The 27,747-nt window shown below is 39.0% G+C and overlaps 1 protein-coding gene and 1 pseudogene across 3 annotated transcripts in view; one reads left to right on the top strand and one right to left on the bottom strand.

The window, feature by feature from the left end:
- The window catches only part of Dennd1a (DENN domain containing 1A), a 473,969-nt gene that overhangs the window by 406,953 nt on the left and 39,269 nt on the right, over positions 1–27,747 (bottom strand). For 2 of the 3 annotated variants that reach the window (XM_028754699.1, XM_028754700.1), the window contains exon 2: positions 25,394–25,464. In XM_028754699.1, coding sequence (XP_028610532.1) covers positions 25,394–25,464 — 71 coding nt within the window. Of the gene's footprint in view, positions 1–25,393; positions 25,485–27,747 lie in introns of those variants that run through there. The other variant, XM_028754698.1, reaches the window with a different exon arrangement.
- On the top strand, positions 19,991–22,072 carry LOC114610184 (annotated as a pseudogene).

Genomic DNA, 27,747 nt, shown 5'->3' with positions numbered 1-27,747 from the left:
GGAAAAGATAAGCAAACAACAATTGTGTCAGAAAGCAAATTATACACTCAAAAATAACAAGGGCAGATTAAAGAGAGCACAACTTTCTAAACCAGCAGTTCTCAACATGTGGGTCATGATCCCTTTGGAGATGGAACAACCCTTTTACATGGGTCACATATCAGATATCTGGATTATAATTCATAACAGTAGCAAAACTACAGTTATGAAGTAATAACAAAAAAATGGATTTCACAGAGGGGGTCACCACATGAGGAACTGTATTAAAGGGCTGAAGCATTAAGAAGGTTAAAAACCACTTTCCTAAACACTGGCTTCTGCTGACCAAAACTAGAACAAACTGAGTACTGCAATTCATTAAAACAATAACTTGAACAATTCAACAAGTGACCTGAAATGAAAAGGAAACATTAAATCTGAAGCCAGATAAAATTTAAAGAAAAACACTGTGTGTGTGTGTGTGTGTGTGTGTGTGTGTTACATTCTACTTGAGGTACCGTAAGTGGGGCACGAAGAAACAGCTGCTGACAGGGCCAAGAACCCAATTCTAACATTTGGAGTCTGTACAAAAGATGACAAGCAACAGTTAGCCTGTAGGTTAAGAGAAACCGACAGGTAACCAAGCTCTCACCATAAACAGTCAGATGGCTTACAAAAATAAGTCTAGGTAAAAAGATAACAGAAAAGGACCCACAAGTAAAGCAGAAGAGTGGAGACAATGGGAGTCTGTGAGGAGAAGCAGCTAACAGGCAGCAAGCACACACAGAGCACAGCAACAACAGCACACCAAACAACTTTCTGTGACTTCCATAGAGCACATGGCCCTGCTAGACATTACACCCGAGCATCTCTCTACATCATGGTATTTCCCTTTGCTACCAATGACTAACAGCACAAACCTGGCAATTTCTTTATGAAATAAAACAAGAGCATGGCATTTTCTGTCTTCTATCACAAAAGACATATACATCAACATTACATAAATGAAACAGTTCTGGTGTTCTCCGAGTTATAAAAATATGCTGCTATCTATGTGTTTTTTCTTCACTTATAGAACCTGGATTAAGCAAATAATATAAACAATAGTATTTGCATGGAGTTTACAGTAATTTGAAAACAGTTTTAGGGCTGGAGAGATGGCTCAGTGGTTAAGAGCACTGACTGCACTTCCAGAGGTCCTGAGTTCAAATCCCAGCAACCACATGGTGGCTCACAACCATCTGTAATGAGATCTGATGCCCTCTTCTGGTGTGTCTGAAGACAGCTACAGTGTATTCATATATAATAAATAAATAAAATCTTAAAAAAAAAAAAAAAGAAAACAGTTTTACCTACTGTGTATCATTTCTTTCAGTCCTCATACTGTCTTGTGAGATAAACAGGGAATGGACCTAAATTCAGAGGTTAGCAAATAGGTTCAGAGAAGATAGATTACTAACAAAAATCATATTTAGTAAGCACAAGAATTGAATAGACATCCAGTTTTTTTATTCCATGGTCCACTTATTCATTTATTCATCCACTGTGATTGTTTGAATATGTAATGGCCCCCATAGACTTTTTGTTTGAATGTTTGACCCAAACATTTGAATGTCAGACCCAAAGGGGTGGCACTTTTAGAAGGTGGGGCCTTGTTGGAAGAAGCATGTCACTGTGTAGGCAGACTCCGAGGTCTTATATATGCTCAAGCTATGGACAGTATGGACACCGTCCCCTTCTGCTGCCTGCAGATCAAGATGTAGAACTCTCAGCTCCTTGTCCAGCCCTATATCTGCCTGCATGCTGCCATGCTTCCTGCCATGACAAAAATGAACTAAGCCTCTGAAATTTAAGCCAGCTCCAATTAAATGTTTTCCTTTGTAAGAGTTGCCTTGGTCATGGTGTCTCTTCACAGTAATAGAACTCTGACTTCCACTAACTCAGATATTCATTGAGTACGTCTCAGAAAACACTATCCAACATCTTGCAGTGTTGCTGTGAAGATTAAATAAGAGCACAGTATGAAGCCCATACAAATATTAACAATTTCAAAAGCATCAGCACTACATCCCCCATATTAAAGATATTAGCCTCTTATATCTTTCAAATGTAATGTGTAAGTAAAACATACAAAATTTGGTTGGAACATGTTGGAAAGTACATTTTTGGTGAGGCAGAAATGACTGAAATAAAGTCAGATACATTCAGGAATAGATCATGGAAAGCATTGTGGCAAGCTGGACATTAGCCTGGATGACAGAGGCCCATGGAAATGTATAAGGAGGGGAAATGTGTTTACAGCTGTGTGTTTTAAAGACTGAATACATAGCACCATTAAGTACAGATCCAAACTGGAGGCTATGGGACCTAGGAAGAAAAGAGAGGATGTACACAGGAGAGAAATGAGAGAGGTCACTTCACTGATACTCATTCTACTGGTCAGCTTTATGGAGTCTCTCTGATGTCTGCAGAAATTGAGCCAATCCTACAAGCACCTTAGGAGAAACAAGTGTTAACCAATACCAATGCTCTAAGGCTGTGGTTCTCAACCCATGGGTCGGAACCCCCTTGGGGGTTAAACAACTCATGGGGGTCGTATACCAAATATCCTGCATATCATATGTTGTCATATATTTACAATTCATAACAGTATCAAAATTATAGTTATGAAAGTATCAACAAAAATAATCTCATGGCTGGGAATCATCACAACATGAGAAACTATATTAAAGGGTCTCAGCTTTAAATAAGCTGAAAACCACTCCTCTCAGGATAACTGGAGAACTCAGTCTCATCCCTGGGCCATTGATTCTACAAGAGAATAAATAACACAATGTAATTACTATTCTTATTCATCTATGGGGAGCCTACTTTAAAGTCATTAGTTCATTGTTTCTCTTAATCTGAATAATTCTAAGTAATTAAAGTTTTTACCAGTTACAAAATTCTTCACAGTAAGATGGAACCTCCGATCTCAGAAGCTTTATGCTTTAAGCAAAAACTAACACTCATTAGCAAGATTACCTGTTGTGATTAAATAAATACAAACTGCAAAGTTTATAAATAGGTAAAAGAGCATAAAAGTAAAATGTATCGCTTAGCACAAGCCTCATTTCCTAGCCTGTATTAGGAGATGGACCAGGCCTTCCCCTGCCACAGCTTACATTTATACTTCACTTTCTGCAGCTCAGCCTCAACTGGGTCTGCTCACAGAGTTAAAGAACATTGGTTGAGCACATGCCTGCATCTTCTGCCTCACAGCTACACACTACACTGAGTCTCAAAACCCACCAGGTTGTGATAACTATAAGCACTGAAATCTAAAGAAGGCCCTTCTGTAGAAAACAAATTCATTTCACTTACAAGAAGCTCTTACTTCTTTGGTAAAAGTTGCAAAAGTTGGTAAAAGAGTCTACAGAGGATATCCGTAATATACTAGAAAAGGGGAAAGAGTTTCATCTGACCCAAAACTGCAAAGTTCATGTCTAATTTGACATAAGAATCAGACCACAGACTGACAATCTTGGATGGAGGATCCTAACAGCAGTCCAGTTCTATCTAAGCTTTTCACCCCACTTCCAGGCTAAAATCCCACGCAAGTCCCTGGCTGAGGCCTATATAGTCTATTCTGCCACCTTCATTTCTTTAAGAAAACTTCTCCCTCAAATATTCAAGTTTCGATTTGGCAGTTAATTTCAGGCTGCAGTTAAAAGGCACTAGCTGTCAGTCAGATCACTCCCCCAGCCCCCTCCTGAAAAGAAAAACTGACAGATCACAGGAGCTTTCTTTTGTAAACCAATTCTGGAACTTTCATGCTTCTTATTTGTTAGGTTAAAGGTTAAATTGCTGACCTGTGCCCTCCTGCTTAGCGGCCTTCCCCTTTTTCTGTAAAGCTTTATTTTGGGGCTGTATTTACATGGATTAGTCCCTTTTCACGCTAAGAAGGAATCTGTTCACAGCCAAAGCCTTAGTTCTGGTTGTACAAAAAGCAGCCACAATTATTCACCACCAGACAATGACCATATTGTGGATTTACAAAAAACCCACCCCAGCCAGGGAAAGATCTGTTCTTGCTGCACAAAACAATAGAAGAAAAATCTTATCAAGCATTCAAGAGAAAGCAAACAAAGCAAGCCCACTGTGAACTTGATGAAGATGTCAAGCTCCTTTAAAATATATATATATAACTCAACAAAGAGGGGTTTTCTTGTAAAATCTGGGGAGTGAGACTTTTTCTACTCAGAGTTTCCCTTTCTGGTTAAACACAGTCAGGAGCAGCAGACATTGACAGCCAAGACCAATACATGCTGCCACTTTCTAAGCACACTTACAAACACTTTTTTAAATGCACAATGCAGGGAGGCTTTCTTCTCCAAATATGTCCAGTGGAAATGCCAAGCAAAGTGTTTTCAACCAAGTACTGCACTACACAGGCCCTTTCAGCAAAAGAAAAAAATTTGTCTCAATCTCTAAGAAACACAGGCTACTCCCCCAGCTCTAACTTACAAATACTTAATTTTTTATTTTATTTTTTTGTTTGTGTGTTTAAAAGAACTCTGGAAATCTAGACATAGCAATATAGAGCTATAGTTCTAACACTAGGGAAGCTGAGTCAGGACGATTATGAGTTCCAGACCAGTGTAACCTACACAGAAAGATACTGTTTTAAAAATACCTACATACATAAGAAATATTGAGTTTAATGAAACTATAGTTCTAGCAAGTGTGGTGTAAGCATCATTTATACTCAGTCTCCTTGGATGGATGTGAATGGCATTCCCTCACCCAGAAGCAAACCTTCACCAGGACACTTTATATCTCTCACAGCTGCTGCCCAAGGCCATCCCTGGGCCCAGGCCACAGGAGTCTAGCAAAACATGAGAACAGTACAAAGACTTGTCTCCATCATCAGGTCTCTAGGTAAGTGCCTTCTATTCTCTTTAAACTAAATGACATAGATACTCCATCAGCAGAAATATTCCTCACATAAAATAAGGAGGAAACTAGAAAGAAACAAGCATTAAATGCAGCCTAATAACTATGATATAACTGCTTTGAAAGTATTACTATTTTGTTATGTTTTGATTTACTTTTATTTTATGCATGTGGATATGTTGCTTGCATGTATGTCTGTACCATTTGAATGCCTGATGCCTGAAAAAACAGAAGGGGCTATCAGATCCTCCCAGAACTGGAGTTACGGACAGTTATGAGCTGTCATGTAAGTGCTTGGAATCAAACCCAGGTCCCCTGCAAGAGCAGCCAGGACTGATCCAGCTCTCCAAACCCCTAATGTTGCTACTTTAATTTACTTTTTATAATACTTTTTGCTTTTTTTTTTCTTATGTAAGCAGACAAAATGGCTCAGTGGGTGAAGACACTTGTCACCAAACCTGAAAATCAGAGTTCCTCATCCCTGACCCCACAAACACACATGGTGGAAGAAGAGAACTAATTCCTACAAGATGTACTCTGAACTCCACACTCACATGATGGCATGCAGGCAAGCACACACAAATGAACACACAAAAAAAACAATGAGGGTAGGGGGCAGATTAAGGTTTGCTATGGGTTTGGACAGGAGAAAACACTGTCATGTGTAATATAACCTACCTTTGCATGGCTACTTCAGCCTTCTTTCTGTCCAGCTAACTTCCTCTCCACTTGCCCATTTCCCTCCCCCAAAGGCAACAACAAAAATTTAGCCAAAAAATGTCAACAAATTTAAGAATTATTAATGTCTCATTTCAAAAGGCACAGAACTTGATAGGGAATCATAGGGAGCCACTTGCTGAACTAAAACTCTTCTGCAGCAATCAAATTATAATAAGGTTTCATGATAAACATTAGGATCTAATTCTTCCTTATTTGAACTGTACACCAATAACAGCTACTTAACACAGGAATAATCAAGCTTAGAGATGGGACACAGTGTAGGTGATTGTACTCTACCTCTTTTTTCAAACTTTCTGCAACATTTTGTCTTTTTGTAGCAATTTTAATGGAGTAGCAGCTACTGTTAAAACAGACAACTCTGGCCAATGCCCCTGCTTAGAGGTTCGACAGCAATTAACTATTTCCAAGCATAGCCAAGGTGCAGGGTCCCAAAAGTTTACTTACTTCTGAATTAGAAAATTTATGGTCCCAAGAAAATTAAGGTGGCACTACAAGGACACAAACACAAAGTAGGAAGTACTTAAACTCTTTACCAACCTCTAGGACAAGATTAGGGCACAAGAGGGGATTCAAATGGAAATGCTCGGCTGCCTCTCTAACAATGATAAACTCCCTCAGAGTTAATAGTTTCTCCCTGAGAGATTCATCTTGCTTTTCAACCTAGAGGTATATTTTGGAGAAAAGGAAGAAACACATGGTGGGGCTTAGAGCAAAACCTTTTAAATTCTTTGTCATAAAAGCTTCAGAGTAAACTGCATTTCCTTTACTAATCCTTCAGACACTTGTTAAGCTCCAGTGTGCTGACAACTTTGCCACTGCAATCACATTTTGGTTTCTAACAACTTGAAAAAAAAATAATAACTTTGGTTGTACTAAATTGTATTACCATCTTCCTTGAACACAGTGAGAATTTACACAGCCTTCACAAACTGTTGAAAGAGGCACTCCCCAGGGAGAAATAACTTTTGGCACCTTGTATAGCAAACTAAAGTTACAAACCCAGGCTAAAATATCTCAGTTACCACACAGTCTCTCTCAGGTCGTCTCAATTAGTCTCTTCTCTTCTCTTCTCTTCTCCTCCCCTCCTCTCCTCTCCTCTCCCCTCTCCTCCTCTCCTCTTTTCTTTCCTCCCCTCCCCCCCCTCTCTCAAAACACTAACATTGAGATCAAACTCTGGAAATCTTTTTAATTAAGTATATGGAGCTTTTTATTTTAATAGTTTTTCCATGCCGTTGGAAATATATGAACAAAAAAGTCCTTGAAACCAAGAGTTTCAAACTTTATAATCCTCCAAGCTGTGAAAAATGATACAGCTGTACTTTTGTGTCAAGAGACTGAAGAGTGAAGAACAATGATTTCATCTGACAAGGGAGGAAAGAAAACTAACTAGGCACTGTGAATTACTTGCTTAACGCACTACTGAATCTTCAACCTTACAAGATAACATTATCAAATTTATCTTTGCAAAGAGAAAACTCAAAAAAAGGAAAGGGAGAAAGCATATCTTCCCAAGGGTAGACCCCCTCCCCCCACTAGCTGTAGAACTTTCAGATACAAACCACTATAATCACTGCTTTGCTACAGGATAGGAGAGGTTAACAGCTTTTAGTGACACAAATTTCCATGATGCCAGACCACCAGGCTCTTTCCCAGGAGTGGCAGAAACAAGTCTATAATGTAAGAAGCACAGGCTGCTGTGCAGGGCTGGGTAAATGCCTCATTGTCCTCTGGAAAGTCTGATGGACATGTATTAAACAGAGGGAAAAGGCATTCCTCTCCTGGTAGGACAAATGTAAGCATGTCTACCCTTAAACTTTTTATCCTAAGCACATATGCTCATAGAAAAGGCAGAATAATGTCTTCTAGAAAAACTGCTGGAGAAAAATCCACATCAGAACACATGCTTCACATAGATACCCTCCCTCCCTAGATCTATCCATTAAAAAAAGAGAATACAATAAATAAAGCAGCCATTCAGCCTACTGGAAATGAAATATTTATCAATAATAAAAGTGCAAACGCTCACAGAACTATCCAGGCTGTGTTCAGCTAGAATGATTTCAACTCACTCAATGAACCAACAAATATGTCTTAAGTACCTACTAGGTGCCAATCAGTGCTCTAAATGCTGAGGATATACTAGTGAGACAAATAAAGCAATCTGCCCTAAGGAGCTGACATTCTCAGACTGTGCATGAATGCACAGGGTCAATCCTTCAATCAAAACCTGATTGAAAGTCATATCTGATTGCTAAAAACAAATACATATTGCCCCAGAGCTCTGGAAATGCTTCCCCCCGTGTCTTAGTTTAGGTATCTATTGCTGTGATAAAATACTCTGAGCATAAGCAATTTGGGAAGAAAGAGGTTTATTGAAGGAAGTCAGGGCATAGATTAAAAGTAGGAATCCAGCGGCTGGAACTGAAGCAGAGACCATGGAGAAATGCTGCCTACTGGTTTGCTCCTCGGGTTTTGCTAAGCCTGATTTCTTATAGAGTCCAGGATTAGCTGCCCAGGGGTAGAACTGCCCATGATGAGCCATCCACATCAATCATCTATCAGAAACATGCCTTACAGACTTTCTTAGAGGCCAATCTGTAAAGCATTTTTCAATCAGGATTTCTTCTTCACAGCTGACCTTAGCTGTACCATAATGCCATAAAAAAGATGCCAGCATATCCTGCTAGAATCCATCTAGAACAGTATCCACATAATAGTATAATAAATATTGTCCTATGGATACATTGTGATCTTCTATGTGTATGAATACATGTTTGTATGAATGCCTATGAGTAGACATGCACTTATACGCAACCACCGATGTCCTTTCTCAGCACCACTCATCTTGCATTTGAAACTGGGTCTCTCACTGGGCTAGAACTCATTGGCTTGGCTTGGCTAGACTGGCTGGCCAGTGAATATCAGAGATCAACTTGTCTCCACCTCCCCAGCACTGGGATTACAAGTATTTATCACCATGGTCAGTCTCTCTTACGTGAATTCTGGGATTAAACCCAGGTCCTCATGCAAGCACTTTATTGACAGAGCTATCTCCCCTGTGATTGATTTTTAAGTCTTCCATAATAAGGGAACATGTAGCAGAGGTCAGTTTTATATGGCTTACACTGGGTCTACATAAGAGACTAGTAGTTAGGCAGAGACAGGAAGAAGAGTTGAGACTAGGTAATAAAAGTGGCGAATTTCCAAAAGAGCCAGTTTCGCATTAACCCACCCGACAGCTTAAAACAAAAGCTTTGTTGGCTTTTCTCTCCCACTCACAGGCCCTGTTGATGGACAAGTTTAAGGTCTGATCAGGACATGTCACAGAACAGCTACTGGCCAATCAGCATCCTATCTGTCTTCAAAATGACCAATCCTACATTAGAGAAGGATATTTCAGAGGCTTTGCAATCCCTTGAGAAGAGACTGGATCTTTTGGCTTGCAGAGTTTCTCCTCTACTGTGAAAAGTCTTTTTCTCTGTGTGCCTGTTGCATGTGTGTGTTTCCTTACACTCAATAAATTCAATTGCTGATTCTGTCTGCTGGTTTTTGAGATTTCTCTGCTGCTACCTGTTTGTTGCTCTTGAAACTTTTTTTTCCTACCTTTTAATTCTTACTGGTAGAGAAAATGAACCTGATCAAGACTCCCTAGACGGCTTCATTTAGCTGAGCATTGATTCTGCAGCAGATCCAGAGGAGCCCAAATAAACCTGAGTCACCATTAAAGAAGGACAAATTGGGACAGTTTATTCCAGAGTCTCCCCTAGGAAAAAGGATCTTTTTACAAGTCTAAAATGGTTGTGCTGGGGCTGTTAAAGGCAAGAAAGAAGCTTACTGAAGCCTCTACAAAGCCCTAGCCCTTGAACTCCTTAGTCACCCCAGAGCCCAGCCTCCAAAGGTATGGAATCAGAAGCCACCACAGGACCCAGTGATACTTTCTTAGCTCAGACCCCTAGTGACCTCTCCTTGTCCAGTTTGAAGGATGAAGCCAAATCTAACACACTTTGTCATAATAAGAAGTGTTCTGTTTTATGGGGGGTTGTTTTCTCATAATTGATCCTTAGAACAAACACTATATGAGATACTGTCATGTCCATTTTACAGTCTAGGGACTACAGCAGTCTAAGGTTCTCAACCTTCCTAATCCTTTTTAATACAGTTCCTGAATCTGTGGTAACCTCTTCCGCAACCATAGGATTATTTTCATTGCTACTTTATAACTGTAATTTTGCTACTGTTATGAATTGTAATGCAAATATCTGATTTGCAGGATATCTGATTTGTGACCTCTGTGAAAAAGTCATTTGATACCCCTAGAGGTCATGACCCACAGCTTGAGAACCACTGAACTAGAAAGAGCTTAAATCATTTGCTCGAAATCAAATAAAACATACTTTAAAGCAAGTATTAGATTGAACTCTGCCAATCTCCTCTAGAAAATACATTCTCAATCAGATTTCAACAATAATATTCTTGTGAGGTTTGGGGGTATGGTGGTTTCTATTTAACCAAAATATTTAAGTAGGAAGAAAAGATAAACTAAATGATTGCTGATTTTCAACAAAATTGAGGACTGTGAGAAAAACAGTATTTCTTCATTTCAGTCTGTGTAGAAAATCTTTCCAAATATTCATGGCACTTTTTCTTTTTTAAGTACACTCAAATAAACTAATAGAAATTTCCTTTGATGTTCAGAAAGCTACTTCCATCATTCTGAATATCAGTGATCACTACTTCTGAGAATACAACTGGGCTAACCATACACCAACTAAGGACCACATTTCAGAAAGGCACTATTTTAATAAGTCTCTGATACCAGTTTACTTTCTTAGCATCTGGGATTTCTTACAGGTAGATACTGTGAATAAAAACACTGGTGATAAAGGTTGTTCTTGTTAAAGTATAAATGTGACACACAGATGTAATCAAAAACCCACAGGTTGATCATTACAGATTATTATACACAGGACTCAAAATTAGTCCTCTGTTTGCTGAAACCCATGCAGTTTTCTCTATCCATCATGCCTTTCACATAATAGTTACTATTCTAATATATGAACCCTTTCAAAAAGAAATTCAATCAAAAGGAAGGTTTAATTTCTTTAAAACAACTGCCGAAGTTTATCACAAACTGCCGAGTTTTGGATTTTGGGTTTAACTTTTTAAAAATTAGCTATTGCAAATTAAGTCAGTACAAGAATGTCTAGTTTATACTAGTTTCCATGTTAGACATTTTAGTACATATTATCTCTAATTTAAAAAAAAAAAAACAATGAGAGGCCCACCTGCCACCAAGTGGGGAAAGGTGGGCAGAAGATAGCCAGAGGCCTGCCTGACCATGGGCTCCACTACAATGAGCAAGTATGTGATAGAAAGATGGGAGAGAAAGAGAAGCAGAATAGTTTGTGAACTATGAAGAGGGACAAAACTGGAGATCCAAAGGCCTGTGAGAAACAGCATGATGTAAGTAGCCTGGGCTGCCACCTGATATCTAAGCTGATGTCTAAGCCCATGTTGCCACCATGGGCCATATCTGGGTCCATAGCCCTAACATAGCAGGGGCTTATATTTGTCTGTGCTGCCACCTGGAGCCATCCTAATATCTGAGGGCTAAGCTGAGCTGGCCCTGACCCTCACCAATTACAGCATGTGGGAAAGCTGGCCTACCAATCACTTGTGCAGCATGGGAGAGCTGGCCCCGCCCCTTGCCAACTGTGGTACTCAGGGTGAGCTGGCTATGCCCCTCACTTGGGCAGTGCTGGATAGCTGGCCCTGATGGCGTGGGTGCAGGAAAGGTGGTGGGCTGATCAACTCAGCTACCATCCAGGACCAGATCTAGGCCTTTGAGTTGACCCACCCCAACATCTACCCCATCTATGAAGGGGCAGGTCCTGCAGAACTAAAGCTGTAGGATTGCCAAGACACAGAACAACAACAGAATACCCAAAAAGGGTCCCAGCAAGGATACAGTATTGATAGTGTAACAGAAGTCAGGGGTCTTGAACAAGACCAATGATTCACTGCAATGAATATTTGGGAATAAAAGCTTTGGCCAAAAGGGTATACTGTGTGACACATTATGACACACCACAGCTTCCACAGCAAGATGTCTTAATGTTTTGTTTTGTTTTGTTTTGTTTTGTTTTGTTTTGTTTTAAGAGAAAGGGAGGTTGCCAGGGCAGAGGGCAGATATGAAGGGACTAGGAGATAAGTAGGATTGGGGTGCCATGATATGAAATTCGTGAAGAATCAATAAAATGTTTTTTAAAAAACATGTCAAGTAGAGAGATATAAGCCCCATTTAAACAATGACAATCTGGTATTCAACTTAAATAACTTTCTCAATGTCAAACAATTGGTGAATGGCAAAAGAAATCTGAACTCATGCCTTGTGATTCCAAAACCTACAGAGTTGCCATTACATCATTTTTAGTAAAAATTATCCCCAAAGCTTAACACAATTGTTATAACAAAGGCAGTAATTAATTTCCATCTATAGTCTCTCTTCAAATGAGGTTCATGATAGCAAAAATTTCTACTAAATAAGGACATATTAAAGGGGGAAAAAAAGACCTAGATCTAGGGAGCACGTTATTAAAGCCTCCTGCTGGCCAAAGTAGGCCCATGGTGATCTTTTCTGCAAAGCTTGCTGCTTTCTAATCAAAGCCTTGAACAGACCGTCTTCAACATAAAGAAGAAATGCGAAATACACTGTGAAATAGTACCAGAAGTTCAAAGGCAATAGTATCATTTCCTAAAGGTTTCTGGTTTGTTTTTTTTTTTTCAAAGCCTTCTCTGCATCTAAAACACATGGTCTGGATCTGTTCTACAGGGCTAACATAGCTGCTACTCTACAGCCCAGCACAGGGCTGAGTCTATAGGGAATGTGTGCAGGACAGGTAATGAAGAATTCAATGGCGGTTGATTTGGGTCATGGAGACTCATGGGAAACCAGTCTTACCTGATGACTTTCAAGGAAGTTGAAAAGTAACCTTGTTTTTTTTTTTTTAGATAGGATCAAACTAGTGTCTCTCCCACTGCAGCCTCCCACATGCTAGAATCATGGGACAACTCCATTGAAGATACATATTTCGATACCCTGAAACCATACCTTAATTATTTGGGTTGAAAATCTTTCCAAACTAAAGTATAAACAGCTTGTTGCTCTTTGAAAAGCATTATTTTGAATGCACATTTTCTTCATGGCTGCAACAGACATCTCTTTTAGCTGCCTAACATCCATTCCCCCCTTTACCAGACTTTCTTCTAAGGAAATCCATGTCAGTGAACTGCCACCCTTCCCATTCAGATATGTGTTACATCTGAAATGCTCAAAATTCCATAAGATGCTCTTTTACCATGTGGGTGATTAAAACAGTGGTATGTTTTTTGGAATTCCTTCATAGGTAACTTTATCATTGCATAGGGACTCAATAAAAATGACCAAGGACATGAGAAAAAAGGCAAATCTCTGAAAGCACAAATAGAAGGCCTAGATCTGGAGAAATCTGAAGACATTTTTACCACTGGATTTGTCAGTAATAAACTCCCTTTTATAGAGATAGATTTAATCTGAGTTCTGTCTCTTCTAATAAAAAGAATCCTGAATGAAACAATAACTTAAAGTTTCAGTATAATCAATAACTGTGATGAGAAATCTAGTATAAATAAATCCTTATGCTATGTCTGAACACTTAGGGCATAAGCTAAGGGCATTTCTATGAATAAAAGGTTTGAGTTTAAATGCAAAGATTCAGAAATCCACTTAAGCTACTTTCATTTGCTTGCTACTCCAGCTAGGTCTCACTGGCAACAGTTGCTGAATAGTGGAGTACTGAGATATGAGCTACTGCCTCAAGCACAAAGAACTTAGAATAACGTTCACATTTATAAAGAGCTCACCATGTCCTGTGCAATATACACTCCCATCCTCCTCAGCTGCATAGAGCAAGTGCTATTTGGACTCCCTTTTATAGCTGAGAGAATATTAAAACAAACAAACAAACCACCTCAAAAACAAACACATAGAAATCTATTAATTTTTTTTCAACACCTCTTTGCTTGCATGGATTTTAACACTTGAACTCCTAGACCACCTGAAGTCCCAAGACCTGATACTGTGAATCACAAAGACAGCAAGAAAGGCCACTGCTGTGAATAAAACAAGTATTATGACATGCTCTTGGCATCTCTTGGTCTGGATGGCCCTTAAAATGTATACTTTAGTAACAAGAAAAAAAGGTCTGGAATCTGCTTCCCCAAAAGTAAGCATTAATTAAGAAAAGAAAATAGGGCTGGAGAGATGGTTCTGTGGTTAGAGCACTGCTACTCTTCCAAAGGTTCTAAGTTCAATTCCCAGCAACCACATGGTGGCTCACAACCATATGAAATGGGATCTGATGCTCTCTTCTGGTGTATCTGAGGACAGGGACAGGGTACTCATATACATAAAATAAATCTTAAAAAGAAAGAAAGGAAGGAAGGAAGGAAGGAAGGAAGGAAGGAAGGAAGGAAGGAAGGAAGGAAGGGCGGGCAGAAGAAAGAAAGAAAGATAGAAAGAAAGAAAGAAAGAAAGAAAGAAAGAAAGAAAGAAAGAAAGAAAGAAAGAGAAGAAGAGAAGAGAAGAGAAGAGAAGAGAAGAGAAGAGAAGAGAAGAGAAGAGAAGAGAAGAGAAGAGAAGAGTATATGGCTCATTTTCTGTTTCTTCCTGAGAACAGCAGTTCAAACTCCCTCGATAGGAGCAATTTGAAGTAGCAGCTATACAATAAAAAGCACCAGCTCCAAGCACAGATATACAATTAATGTAAAATTCAAAATACAATCTTGGTAGAGAAAAGCAAATTGAAGGAGGCACAAAATGTTCTGTTTCTTAAGATGAGTGGCAAGTACACGTGTTTTCATTTATTCTCTGGAACGCATACTTCTATCGCAGCATTTACAAATTTCTTAAAGAATATAGTCAAACTAGAATTCAAGCCATCACTTGGACAGGTCACTTCCTAGGCTGCTAAGGACTGAACTATAAGCAAGAAGTAATGTCTGCCCTTGTGAGACCCTATTTTGGACCTATATAATTGATATTATGTTTATTTCATTGTATGTTGAGCAACCAATTTATTATTATAAGCTATTAGGCTCAACTTTAGCTTAAAGAAGAAAGCATTATTGTAGCCATCTTAAAACAGAAACGGGACAGCATTGCAATGCTCAAAGCTTCCCCTGACTCTATAAACTAGTTTTAGAACCACAGTGATAAGTAGCTGTGGTCACACATGAACACCTGCAATCTCAGCACCTGGAAGGTGCAATCCTATCTCAAAACAAAAACAAACAACAAAACAGCTCAGTGAGAGAGGGTCTAGACTGTACCTCAAACAAGACTTGCCCTTTTTGTTTAATGCTTTCTTTTGTTGCTGAGGGATATGCAAGGCCTGTAGTCCAGGAGTTGACCACGGATGTTATTCCTCCTAATCTGTACACCTTTTTTTCCTTTTGGAGACAGGGTCTCTCACTAGGACAGATCAGACCAGGCTGGCTGGTGAGCAGGCCCTCGGGTTCCCCCTACCTCCACCTTCCCAGTGGAAGACAAAAGCACACTACAACACGAGTGCTAGGAATGGGACTCATGGCCACGCTTGAGCAGCAAGCACTTTACCAGCTGAGCCATCTCCCCAGCCCCAAAATAGACTTTTCCTAACTACCATGTCAAGTGTACTTAGTTGGAAAAAAATAAAGTAAATGTTTTTGTTTTTTTGTTTTTGGCTTTTGTTTTGTTTTACTGTTGTTGCTGTTGTTTTTCAAGACATAGTTTCTCTTCATAGCCTTAGCTGTCCTGGAACTCACTCTGTAGACCAGACTGGCCTCAAATCTACAGAGATGTGCCTACCTCTGTCTCCCGAGCGCTGGGATTAAAGGCAAGTACCACTATGGCCCAGCCTTTGAATAAACATTTTAAGTAATCAATCTTTTGAATGAATAATAATTTGATCTGACTATGAGACTAAGAATCAAAGTCCATACCATAATACTTTATAAAGCAGAGTCATTTTCACTGGAAAACTCAAGGGAAGAGAAGAAAAAAGGAAGGTTTAACTAGTGACAACTTGCCAAAAAAAGTAAGATTTCCTTGTCCATTATGAATAAAGCTTCTCTCTAATGATTTTCTACAAGCCTAGTTTCTCTTCCCAACACTAAGATTATCTGATTTCCCTAACCACTGCATGCACATATGCTATCAGGCAGTAACTGTAAGGTAACTGCCATACAGATGAAGTTAAAACACATGGTCTACAACTGGGAGGTTGCCCAGACTGTGCAAATTCATCCCAATTTTCTCAAACCTAGGACCAGTTTAGAGAATTTCTTAAGATTAAAGAAAAATTAGTGGCTAGGGAGATGGTAAAGTGCCTACCATGGAAGCATAAAGAACTGAGTTTGGATCTCCTACAACCACATAAGAGCTGGGTGCAGAAGTACATATCTATAACCCTACCACTATGGAGACAGGGCCCACTGGTCCACCAGTCTAGTCAATTTGATAAGCTCCAAGTTCAGTGGGAGGCCTTGTCTTAAAAAATAAATTCCAAAGTAATCAACAATGATACTGATCTCTGGCCCCAATATATACACAGACACATGTATACACACAGAAAACTATATTGAGAAAAATGACTGGAAAATAATAAGAACTTAAAAGACAACTATATTACTGCCATTCTTTAGGTTTGCTGGATTCACTTTCTTATTAATGCAAGAATATGATGGTAATTTTATATGATCTCCCTCAAGTATATTTTAATCTTAAATAAAGCTTGACTCTGCAAAGAGCTCCCACATGCTAGGTATTGGAGGTGTATGCTTATAATCCCAGCACTCCAAGATCAACACAAGTGCAAGTCCAGCATAATCCTCATAGTGAGTTCCAGGGTAAAGCTACGCAACAAAATCCAGTCTCAGAAAAATAAAGAAAAACAAAAGCACACCAAAAAAAAAAGTTTCCATGCACTCACAGTGCCCACACACACCGGACAGCACAGTTTAACTTTCTTTCCTTGTGTTTTTTGTTGCTGTTTGGTTTGTTTTGGGAGTTTTTCTTGGTCTGTGTTTGTTTGTCTATTTGAGACAAGGTTTCCATATGTAGCCCTTAAGTGTCCAGGATTTTACTCTGCAGACCAGGCGGCTCTTGAACTTAGAGATCCACCTGCCTCTGCCTCCTGAGTGCTGGAATTAAAGGTGTGTGTTATCACATCTAGGCGCTTGTGGTGTTTTCTTTTATCTTCATTAATTTTAATTATGTAGAGGTATACGGGTCAGATCCTCTGATGGTTGTGAGCAACCTATATGGGTGGTAGACACCAAACCTGAGTCTTCTGGAAGAACAGCAAATGACCTTAAACCCTGGCTAGAGGGAACCTCAACTGAAGGAATGCCTCCATAAGACTGGCCTGTCTGGCAAGTCTATATATAGTGCATTTTCTTAAGTAGTGATTGATATAGGAGGGAGGCCCCAACCCATTGTGGGTGGTGCCCTCTCTGGGCAAGAGAACCTATAAGGAACCAGGCTGAGAACGCCAGTAGGTAAGCAGCACTCTCCATGGCCCCTATCAATCAACCCCTGCCTCCAGGCTCCTGCTGTGTTTGAGTTCCTGTTCTGACTTCCTTCAGTGATGCACTGTGATGCTGAACTGTACACTTTTTGCCAAAATAAACCCTTCTGTCCCCAAGATCCTTTGGTTATGGTGTTTTATCACAGCAATAGAAACCCTGAGACACTGCTGATCCACTGCTTAAGCCTCTCAACTTTCTTTTTTAATCTCTAATAATATGAATCATCTGTTGTCAGCACAGACTCAGATGAAACTCCAAAACCACAATCACGGTGCAATGAAAACTGAAGTTCTAAATCACAGACCTGGCTCTCAAAATTGTTAAGTTGGCAAAGTCCCAGTGATCGTCAGTGTTGCTCAGTCAAAAATATAGACAGTTATTTAAGAGCAACTTTTAATGAAGAATTCTTTTCTTAGGGTTGCTGCCTAACACCTGGGTAACTGAACAAGTCAGCTTCCAAAGCATTGTGACTAACACTGCTTTCACAAAATCCCAACAGCTTCTCAACTTTGCCACCCATATCTTTTTTAAAAGTGGCCATTGGGCTAATACATTAAAAATGCTGCAGAGGGAGTACACGCAGAAGGAAGCTGATCTGCTGGGTGGCCCTAAAAAACCTGATGCTGCCACTCTCTCAGCACTAAGCATCTACCCAGGCAGAGTGCCTGCAGCAGGCTCAGAAAGGCCAACTGTAATGAGACACTTGTGTGGAAATGCATTCTAGAGTTTCTGCATGCCCAGCACCATCTGATCATGGGATAGGCTATTTCTTGCAAGAGAGCCTGAATTCAGTGTTGGGTGCTTCTGCAGTGTGGGATGCCTATCTTGGAAGCCTTATGGAAGTGTGAGTTCTCCAGCAAACTGGCCAATGAGAAGGCATTAAAAATATATAACAAAATATACCAAAAATCTACTCAAAGCTTACCAATTTTCGGGGTGGGGGGAAGGGGGTTGTTTAGAGTGTTTGTTTGTGTTTTATTTGGGGTGTTTTGACTGTATTGTTGTTGTTTGGACACAGAATCTCATGTACCCAGGCTGGTGTTAATACACAGCCAAGAGATGACCTTAAACTCCTTCCTCACCCTCCTGCACAATGCATGCCAATGATTCCAAGAGCTGGAATTATCTTTATCATGACTGGATTTCAGCTTCTGTTTAAAAGGTCAAAATCTGGTGGCTAAATGACAAGTTTTATACACAAAAAGCTATCATTTACAAAAGAATCCTAGAAACATATAAAGATTTAACTGTAAGTCAGCAACACTTCGTGCAATACCTTATAACAACTAAAGTGGTTTCACATAACTATATTAATAATTTTTAAGAAAGCCTTAATCAAAGGAAACAAAAATGCATATAGCAGAAGTTTAAAAAAAGGGTTATATTTTTATCTACACATACCATACACACACACAGATTACAAAGAAGTAAGTATACCAAAATTTTGCTGATAGTTATTATTAAATGGTCATTCTATCTTCTTTATAACCTTTCAAAGTTTAAAAATTTTTATACATGCTCAAGAGCTAAACAAGATACTAAAATTTTAAAGATCAATATCCAAAACACACACACCAGAATAATCTGCCAGTAATTATTAAATGCCTTGAGAAAATTTTTACTATATACATTTTTTACTTACAACAAGAATCTATGACAGTATAAGCAAAAATTGTAAGAATAGAACTCTCAGAGACATTTATATAATAAATGTACACTAAACCTTTCAATTAAAGACCCATAAAGTGGTCTCAGTGCTTTTTAGCCCACCTTCTCACAGCAGGGATTTAATCCCTCCAGGGAGGTGCAAACAAACTTCAAAGAGAAGATTAGGCCCAGACACTAGTACTGTGCAATGTAAGGTTTATATGTAAGTTTGCCCGGAAACACAGAGATGCAGATCTGAAGAACAAAGGTAGATTCTTTGCAATCATCTAAAACAGCCAAATTAATGCCTAAAATAGTAACAGAAAAAAGGAAAATACATGAAGAACTATCAACAAGAAAATTGTAGAAGGAGCAAAAGTGTCTGAAGTCAAATATTCCGCTATAGTTCACTCACTAGGAACAGCAAAAGGAAATCTTGACAAATTACCACAGAGCATGTGTCCATTTCCAACTCAAGCTCTGTACAGTCTTAGGAAGGTATCCCTGCAGTGTTAAGGTTCTTGATGTAGCTTCCATACAGTACTGACAAATCACATGCCTCTTTCCATTTCTCAGAGCACAGCACATGTATCAGTTAAAGGTCTTCACTGAGGTACGCACACATCAATGGAAAAAAGACCTATCTTAAAGATAATGATGTTTCTGTTCTTTCTCATTTTTGTAATATTAGATGATTTTTATATATGTATGTATGTGTATATATATATATATGAAGGTATTCAAGACACCACACCAATAAGGTATTCAATCTATCACCAGGAAAAAATGCAAAATAAATGTAAATAAAAACAACCATCACATTAATGAAGATGAAATCTAACTATGCTAAGTACTGATGAAGTTTTAGAGCAGCAGCATCACCAAACACTGCAGAATGCAGAGCAGCACAACCTATTTTAAAGACACAGGAATAGGACACAGGAATCAGATACATAATACAATCAATGGTAACATATGTCTACACCCATCAGATGAATGTGCAAGAAAAATCACAGCAGCACTTGCTATAGCCAGAACTGCCATGTGACTTCAACACGACACCTTTACTATCAGTAACAGAATGGACCGAGCTGGGTGTAAGAGCTCAGTGGCGAAATGCTTGCCTTGCATGTTCAAGGCTCTAGATTTGATCCCGAGCACCAGTAATAACAGCAGCAACAACAAAGCCAGAGTACAACACTATAAATATCACAGTGATAAAAATAAATGACTGCAGTGACGTGCAACATGAAGGGCCATTATAAACATAACTGAGCAAAAACATAACCAAAGCTACATAAAGAATAATTCTATGTCTATAGAATTGAGAAACAGGCACAATTAAATTATTTTTTCAGGGAGTCATACACATGTAATAAAACTATGAACACAACAAAGGAATGACTCTCATAAAAGGATGGCGGTTGCCTCTAAAGAAAGGAAGGGAGAGGGTTCTAGGATGTGACTAAGGCCATCTCTAACATTTACAGATCTAGCAAAGATACAAAGGAGACTTACAGACCATATATCTAAATATTTAAGCCTTTAAGTCAGAGAGCTGGGTATGGTAGTGCATGTCTAATAATTCTAGTGCTTGGGAGGTAGATACAGGAGAACCATGGTCATCCTCAGCTACAAAGTAAATTTAAGGCCATCCTAGCATACCAAAACAAAAAACAAAAATCATTTTTAAAAAAAGCAAAAAGTTATAAATCAAGCTTTCAACTATTAGATATATTTTACCAGCTACCATGATAAATACACCTTTAGAACTAACTAGAAAGTGAGACACAGTGTGCATTTTTGAACTGCTTAGAGTTTGATGCAGAAAAGTAGTGGTAGAGGAAAGGCTAGCTATTAGCTGACTATCCACTACCCCTTTTAGATCCCACAAGGGACCTTTCACACAAACACAAAGTTACCCAACCCCAAGTTCAGCTATACTTATTATCTGTCCTGTGCCCACTCCCCATGTAGGAGCACCCTAAGGCCTTGAGGTGAGTACACTGGCAGCACAGTTCACCCTCAGGAAGACAGATCCTACAGATCAGACTCATACAGGCTCTGGAAATGAGCTCAAATCCATTTGGGTAAGGAATCATAAGACCTTAAATTCTCCGAGAACAGTCTATGGTGAAATGGTTCAAGCATCAAATGGCATGCTTTATAGGCCCAGCAACTTTGTGCCCCAAAGGAGAGCCAAGGTTTGCTGTGCTCCCAGCCTCCTCGCGGCAACCCCTGCTGTAACTGCTGCTGCTCCCCCGTCACCACCTTCTCCAAGAAGGTGGCTGTGCCTCCCATATACACTGATCTTGCCATTTGCCGGGGATGTCTTAACCAAGGGCTATGGCTTTGACATAATAAAACTTGATTTGAAAACAAAGTCCGAGAATGGATTGAAATTTACCAGCTCAGACTCTGTCAACACGGAAACCACCAAAGTGAACATAGTATGGAAACCAAGTACAGACGGACTGAATATGGGCTAACATTTACAGAGAAATGGAACAGACAACACCCTGGGCACCGAGATCACTGGGGAAGACCAGCTTGCTCATGGACTGAAGCTGACCTTTGATCCATCTTTCTCACCTAACACTTGAGGGGGTGGTGTTGCTAAAATCAAGACAGGGTACAAGAGGGAGCATATCAACCTGGGCTGTGAGATGGACTCTGACATTGCTGGCCCTCAACCCAGCAATGGTGCTCTGGTGCTTGGCTAGGAGGGTTGGCTGGCTACCAGATGAATTTTGAGATCCTAAAGTCCCGAATGACCCAGAGCAACTTCATAGCTGGCGACAAGACGAACGAATTCCAGCTTCATATTAATGTGAACAACGGGACAGAGTTTGGTGTCTCCATTTACCAGAAGGTGAACAAGAAGTTGGAGACTGCTGTCAATCTCGCCTGGATTGCAGGAAACAGTAACACTCGCTTTGGAATAGCAGCCAAGTATCAGGTCGACCCTGATGCCTGCTTTACGGCCAAAGTGAACAACTTCAGCCTGATTGGCTTAGGATACACACAGACCCTAAAACCAGGTATCAAACTCAAAGTGACAATGTCAGCCCTGCTGGATGATAAGAATGTCAATGAGGGCAGCCACAAGCTTGGTTTAGGACTAGAATTTTCAAGCATAAATGAATATTGTACAATCATTTAATTTTAAACTATTTTGTAGCATAGCTACCTTCAGAATTTAGTTACCTTTTAATGCTCTATGTTGGGGATGCGAGAGTTGATAAATACTACACTAGAACTAAGGATTCTAGGATACTACACTAGAACTAGGCTAAGGATTTTTAAGGTGTTTACCATTTCAGAGGTACAGCAGAAACCCCATTCCAGAAAGGGTCCTTTTTAGCTGTAGGCATGGGTTGGGGAGGAGCCCCTCTAGAGATGCCAGGCTGCAAGTAGAACCTGGGAACATGTGGACCCTTTGTAAATCTGTACCCAGTCCCCAGATGAAATTGTGACTTCATGAGCATCAACCCCTGGTGTCCCAATCCTATCTGCTCGGAAGCATGTACACACCTGCCACCTTCGTGAAAGGGATGTTTTCAGAGAGATCGTTATGTCCTGTTCCCATCATGCCCTGTTCCCATCCTAGCCTATCAGTTACCTGTTTTACACCAAAAATAGTCTTTAGAGTGTGGTTAGCTATTTCTTTTGTGCCATTTTAGGGTGGACAAAGTGGGCATGATAGAGCCAGTCATTCAGGACTTAATTCTTCCTTGTGTTGTGGTGTGGTTTTCTTTCTTTCTTCTATTTTTTTTAATTCTTTTTTTTTTTTTTTTTTTTTTTGCCATTGCAACAGAGTATGAAATAGCTTCTGGGTTCTCTGGCTCTGAGTGATTGTGCTCACACCCTGACAACACTAGGAATCTCAACTGACTCCTCTTGTAGCCTCACCACCATTTTTTGCCAGTAGGTACATTATAGAGTCTTCCATTTTGTGTGGAATTAGCTTCTCCCCTTCAAATGCTATAGTTAACATCACTTAAAATAAAACTTGAATAAAATATTGAAGAAGAAAAAAAAAGAAAGAAAGAAAGGAAAGCCAACGTGGAACTCCAAAGGTATAGATGGGGGCAGACACCTTTGTTGCCAAGAGTAGTTTTGGCATAAAACCACACAACATTCTTAACCTGAATAACAGTCATGTGGTTATTTGGGTTATTTTGTTAACCCACACCTGTAAGTTTTATGCATTTTTAATACAAATAATAGGATAGCTATCATATGCTTGCTGATAAGATACACTGAGGGCAGAAATCAACACACAACCTGGGTGTAACATGAAGACACAGTCAAACAGATGCAAATACGGGGATGAAACAAAAGGCCTACATGTTTGACATATGTCATTAGAAAAGATGAATATAGCTACAAAACTATTCCACAATTCAAACATATAACTATTGAGTTCCATGAACCTATACTAGATTCTGGACCAGAAGAGAAAATGTCATAAAGAACATTCTTGAGACAACTGATTCAATTAAATATAACAACTGATATTACATCAATGTTAGATTTTCTTATTTCAACAACTGGAATAGAATTATAAAAAAATAAAAGTCCTTATTCTTACACTATCTCCCCTTGAAATACTTAGGGGTAAAGAGCCACATATGCAACAAAGATTGCATATGTAGTGACAAAGCAAATGTAACACAATGGTAATAATGGGCTCTAAGAAAGGGCGCATGCAGCAAACTACTCTTGTAACTTCAAAATATTTTCAAAATAATGGGTTCACCTCCCACGTGCCAGGATTACAAGCAAGCACCACCATCCCCAGCTATATATCCTTTAAATACTAGAATATTTTGATATTTGGTCTACAGGTCTCCTTTGTAACTTTGCTAGGCTCTGTACCCCAGTCAGCTATAAAAGCAGGTAGGATAAAGGCTTCGCTGCTTATTCTTCCAGCTCACTTTGTGGCTTTCGGATCTTTTTTTTTTTTTATCTTTCAAAAAATAAATTTTAACTTTGGGGAAAATTCCACAACACTGAAGAGGGAAAATTAGGTAACTACAGAAATAACAAAACGTTCATCCTTGAATTCATCTGTAAGATCACAGCTGTCGGCCAATGGGTACTGAATGAGGTCCACCCATGGAGAAGTGCTGCATGCACACCTGATTATTGCTTCTAAATCCAGTACTCTCCCTGTACAATAAGAGACATGGTTTAACCAGGACCTTAACTTTCTACTTCCAAACAAGCATAAATTTGTAATCTACTTCACATGGAGGGAAATCCTTCATTTTAACTAATACCAGTGATGTCGTGCAAAGCCCTGCAGGTAACGTGGAGAGACACATGCAACACAAGTACTGCCCTCAAGAAGGCAACTTAGCAGTGTCAAGTGGAATTTAAACAAGAATCCTAGCTATTCCACACAGTAGCTCCATGGCCTACTTTACACCTGAGATTCCAATTTCTCAATAGGACTTTCTCAACTGTCTTTAAGGGTTACATAGTAAGTGTTGACGGCTGACAGCATATATAACAGAATAAAGGGCATTTGATCAAAAGTCACTATGTATATAAGAACCTAATGAAAATAAAGCAATAGAAAACAGTACCAAAGACATAAAGCCAATTAAGGTTATAAGTCATTACTTCAAATTTCTAATCCAAGTACATTTACTCTCCCTAAACATCAAATAATATAAATAAATGTTTGAGTGTGAGGACCAAGAGCTCCCAACATTTGGCAAATAGCACCAAGAAAAAGGGTACAACATTATTTTTCTCATTAAGCAAAAGGATATTAGGGCAAGAAGTGATCTACACAAGCTGGGCAGTGGTGGCGCACGCCTTTAATCCCAGCACTTGGGAGGCAGAGGCAGGCAGATCTCTGAGTTCGAGGCTAGCCTGGCCTACAGAATGAGTTCTAGGACATCTGGGGCTACAGAGAGAAACCCTGTCCTGAACAAGCAAAAAACAAGAAAAGGAAGAAGTGATATACACAGCTTTACAAGATGTTGTAACCTCATCTGAGACACCACTGTTTACGGCACTTAGGAAATAGAATAAATGCTAGGACAAGAGGAATTTCCTCTAACTAGTCTCCAACCTTTTTTCATCAACAGTTTTGCTAAATTCAGTGTATTTCAAGCAGTTTAGTGGCAAAGAATTCCCTTTCTATTAATTTGAGTCCTACAGTCTAACTCCATTAGACTGCACTGCTCATTAGCAAGGCCTAATAAGTTGGTTTCCAAGCATCCGTGATAGATGCAAACCAACACCCAATGATAAAAATAAATAAAGCCATATTTCAAGCCTGCTAAAACGATGGATCTCAAAGTATTCACTATGCTTTTTATTCTCCAGCCTTCCTAGGACAACATGAGCATGAAAAACAAGGAAAGACATTTAAAAAAAAACTTAAAGACATCATTCATCTATTTTCTGCTATGTACAGCTATTCCAATAAGAAACATATCATTATCATAATTAGGTGAACAAGTACCTGAAAGAGTGCCACCTGTCCTAGGATACGCCACTTCCACATATACTTCAAACGTAGTCTCTGGGTTTTGCCTACAAAGGAAACAAATCATGATTACTGACTAAGGCAGCGTTATGCAAAACACATGGAATCCAGTGTGAAGTAGATTCAATTGAATAGCTGTGAAAGTTTGGGCAGAGTATTTAACTTCTAGGCCACAACCTTCATAGTGTACAAGATAAAAATCGCATTGTGTAACTTTAAGAAAATACACAAAAGTAATCTGGACACAATGTTTGGACACAGTAAATTAACCATGACTATGACTTGACGTGTGTCCTAACTTCTACAGCTACAACTCCATCAGCTGTAGGAAGAATTTTTGAGGAAATTCAGCTCAAAGCACCAACAGTTTAAAGCAGCAGCACACTGTGCTACATTACTAGATAAAATACACATATGACAAAAATGGTGTGTTACTTACAGCTTTGGAATACCAAACTAGAGAAGCAATCACCTCACTAGAATATTGTGAACATGAGAAGTTAATCTAAATTTAAGACATCATTTGCCTGCATTAGCAATACCATATGTATGAATGCTTACTATTATATTCCTTTACCTTTTTACTTTACCTTTTTAATGTCATGAGCATTCATAATAAATTCATGGACAATCACAGCACTACCAGAATGTTTATAGTTGTTACTTCTGCTTTATAAAAGTGTATGGTTGTTATCTTTTCTGCTATAATGAAAAGATAACTACTTCCAGACTGAATAAAAATCATTTAGCAAGCCAGGCACAGTGATACATGCCTTTAACCCCAGCACTTGGGAGGCAAAAGCAGGTGGATCTCTGAAGCCAACCTGATCTACATAGTGAGTACCAGGCCAGCCAGGGCTACATAGAGACCTTGTATTAAAAAAAGATATCATTTATATTTTCAAATATCTAAGTAAACTATATTTTAAACCTGACAACAAAGCTCAGATAAGAACTTTTCTAAGTTATTTAATAATATCTAAAGGTCTAAACTTAAATCAAAGAAATACTTAGAATGCTCCCAGAAAAGCCTACATTTCCTACATGAGATAAATTTTATCTCATGCGATCCTTACTGTGGCACTGTAAGATGTGGGGGTGTTACTCTCACTGTGCAAGTGAGGGGCTTAATAAAATACAGTCTAAAGAACTTGTCTGCCTTCCTTATCTGACTGTCCATGTTTCACTGACTAGACAATGACCTTTGGTCCCTGATACTTTCACATCCTCAGCCCACTGTAAACAGTTGCCATTCTAAACAGTAACAACTTTTTTCTTAGTAATACATAGAATAACCATCCATCATATAAAGAGTAGCATCTTAAGAGTCAAGAAAATAAGGTAATGCTTGCTCTATTTCTGTAGTAGAAAGAAAAATGTTTTCTAATTTGTGAAAGAACAGTTTTTTGATATAAAAAAAATCCTCAGGCTTTAGCTTTAAATAAGTGCCTTGAGTAAAGAGAGTTGACTACTCTAAAATTCAGGGTATTTAAATATATTTTGTTAAATATAGTTAACAAAAAATAAGATACTAAATCAGAGCATCTTACTTTTTAAAAAAATTAAAATAAACTTAAATCTTTGGAGCCTAAAAAGCTTGCATTCTTTTTCCCACCAAAAGGGTAGAAATGACCTTTAAAAATTGGCACCAAAATGTATATGAAATACCACACAGAAACATCCCTTCCAGTCAGAAACCTCAAGGTAGAACATTTGACAAAAGGAGGGCTTCTCTTTCACAAATAGTAGATGGTAGGATATGAAAAGCATTAGGAAGATTGCCACCCAAAAACCTTTCTTTTACAAAAGGCTGGATTTCATCTCAGAACATTGTTCCTCTGGATTAAAACAGATTTCAAAATGTGCTTTACACATAGCTGGAAGTAGTGGCACATCGTTTTAATCAGGAGGATCTCTGTGAGTTCGAGGTCAGTTTGGTCTGCATGGTGAGTTCTAAGACAGCCAGGGACACATGAAGAGACCCCGTTTCAAAAGTAAAATAAAGTAAAATGTGTTCTAAGTAGCCCTAGGTTCCTGTGGATGCTCTTCAAGGGTTCCACACATTTTTTTTTACTTAGTTTCCACTTCTTCAACTTGTATTTAGATGTTATTAAAATTAAAATGAACATCAGCATGTGAAAGTGCAACATTCAGATTCTGAAGGTTACAAACCATGCCTTAACCTGTGTCACAGTACAGACCCACTCTAAGGAAAGAAAGGCCTAACTAGCAGTTCTCATTGTTTCTGCTCCTTCTTTCTTCCTGGAAAGCAGACAGTAGAAAACCATCGTATCATTGCAATAAGTTGCTATGGTCACCAAAGACCTGCA

This window comes from Grammomys surdaster, unplaced genomic scaffold (assembly GCF_004785775.1).
Source record: "Grammomys surdaster isolate TR1022 unplaced genomic scaffold, NIH_TR_1.0 126035, whole genome shotgun sequence".
NCBI lineage: Eukaryota > Metazoa > Chordata > Mammalia > Rodentia > Muridae > Grammomys > Grammomys surdaster.
This window is presented reverse-complemented; position numbering and strand designations above follow the sequence as displayed.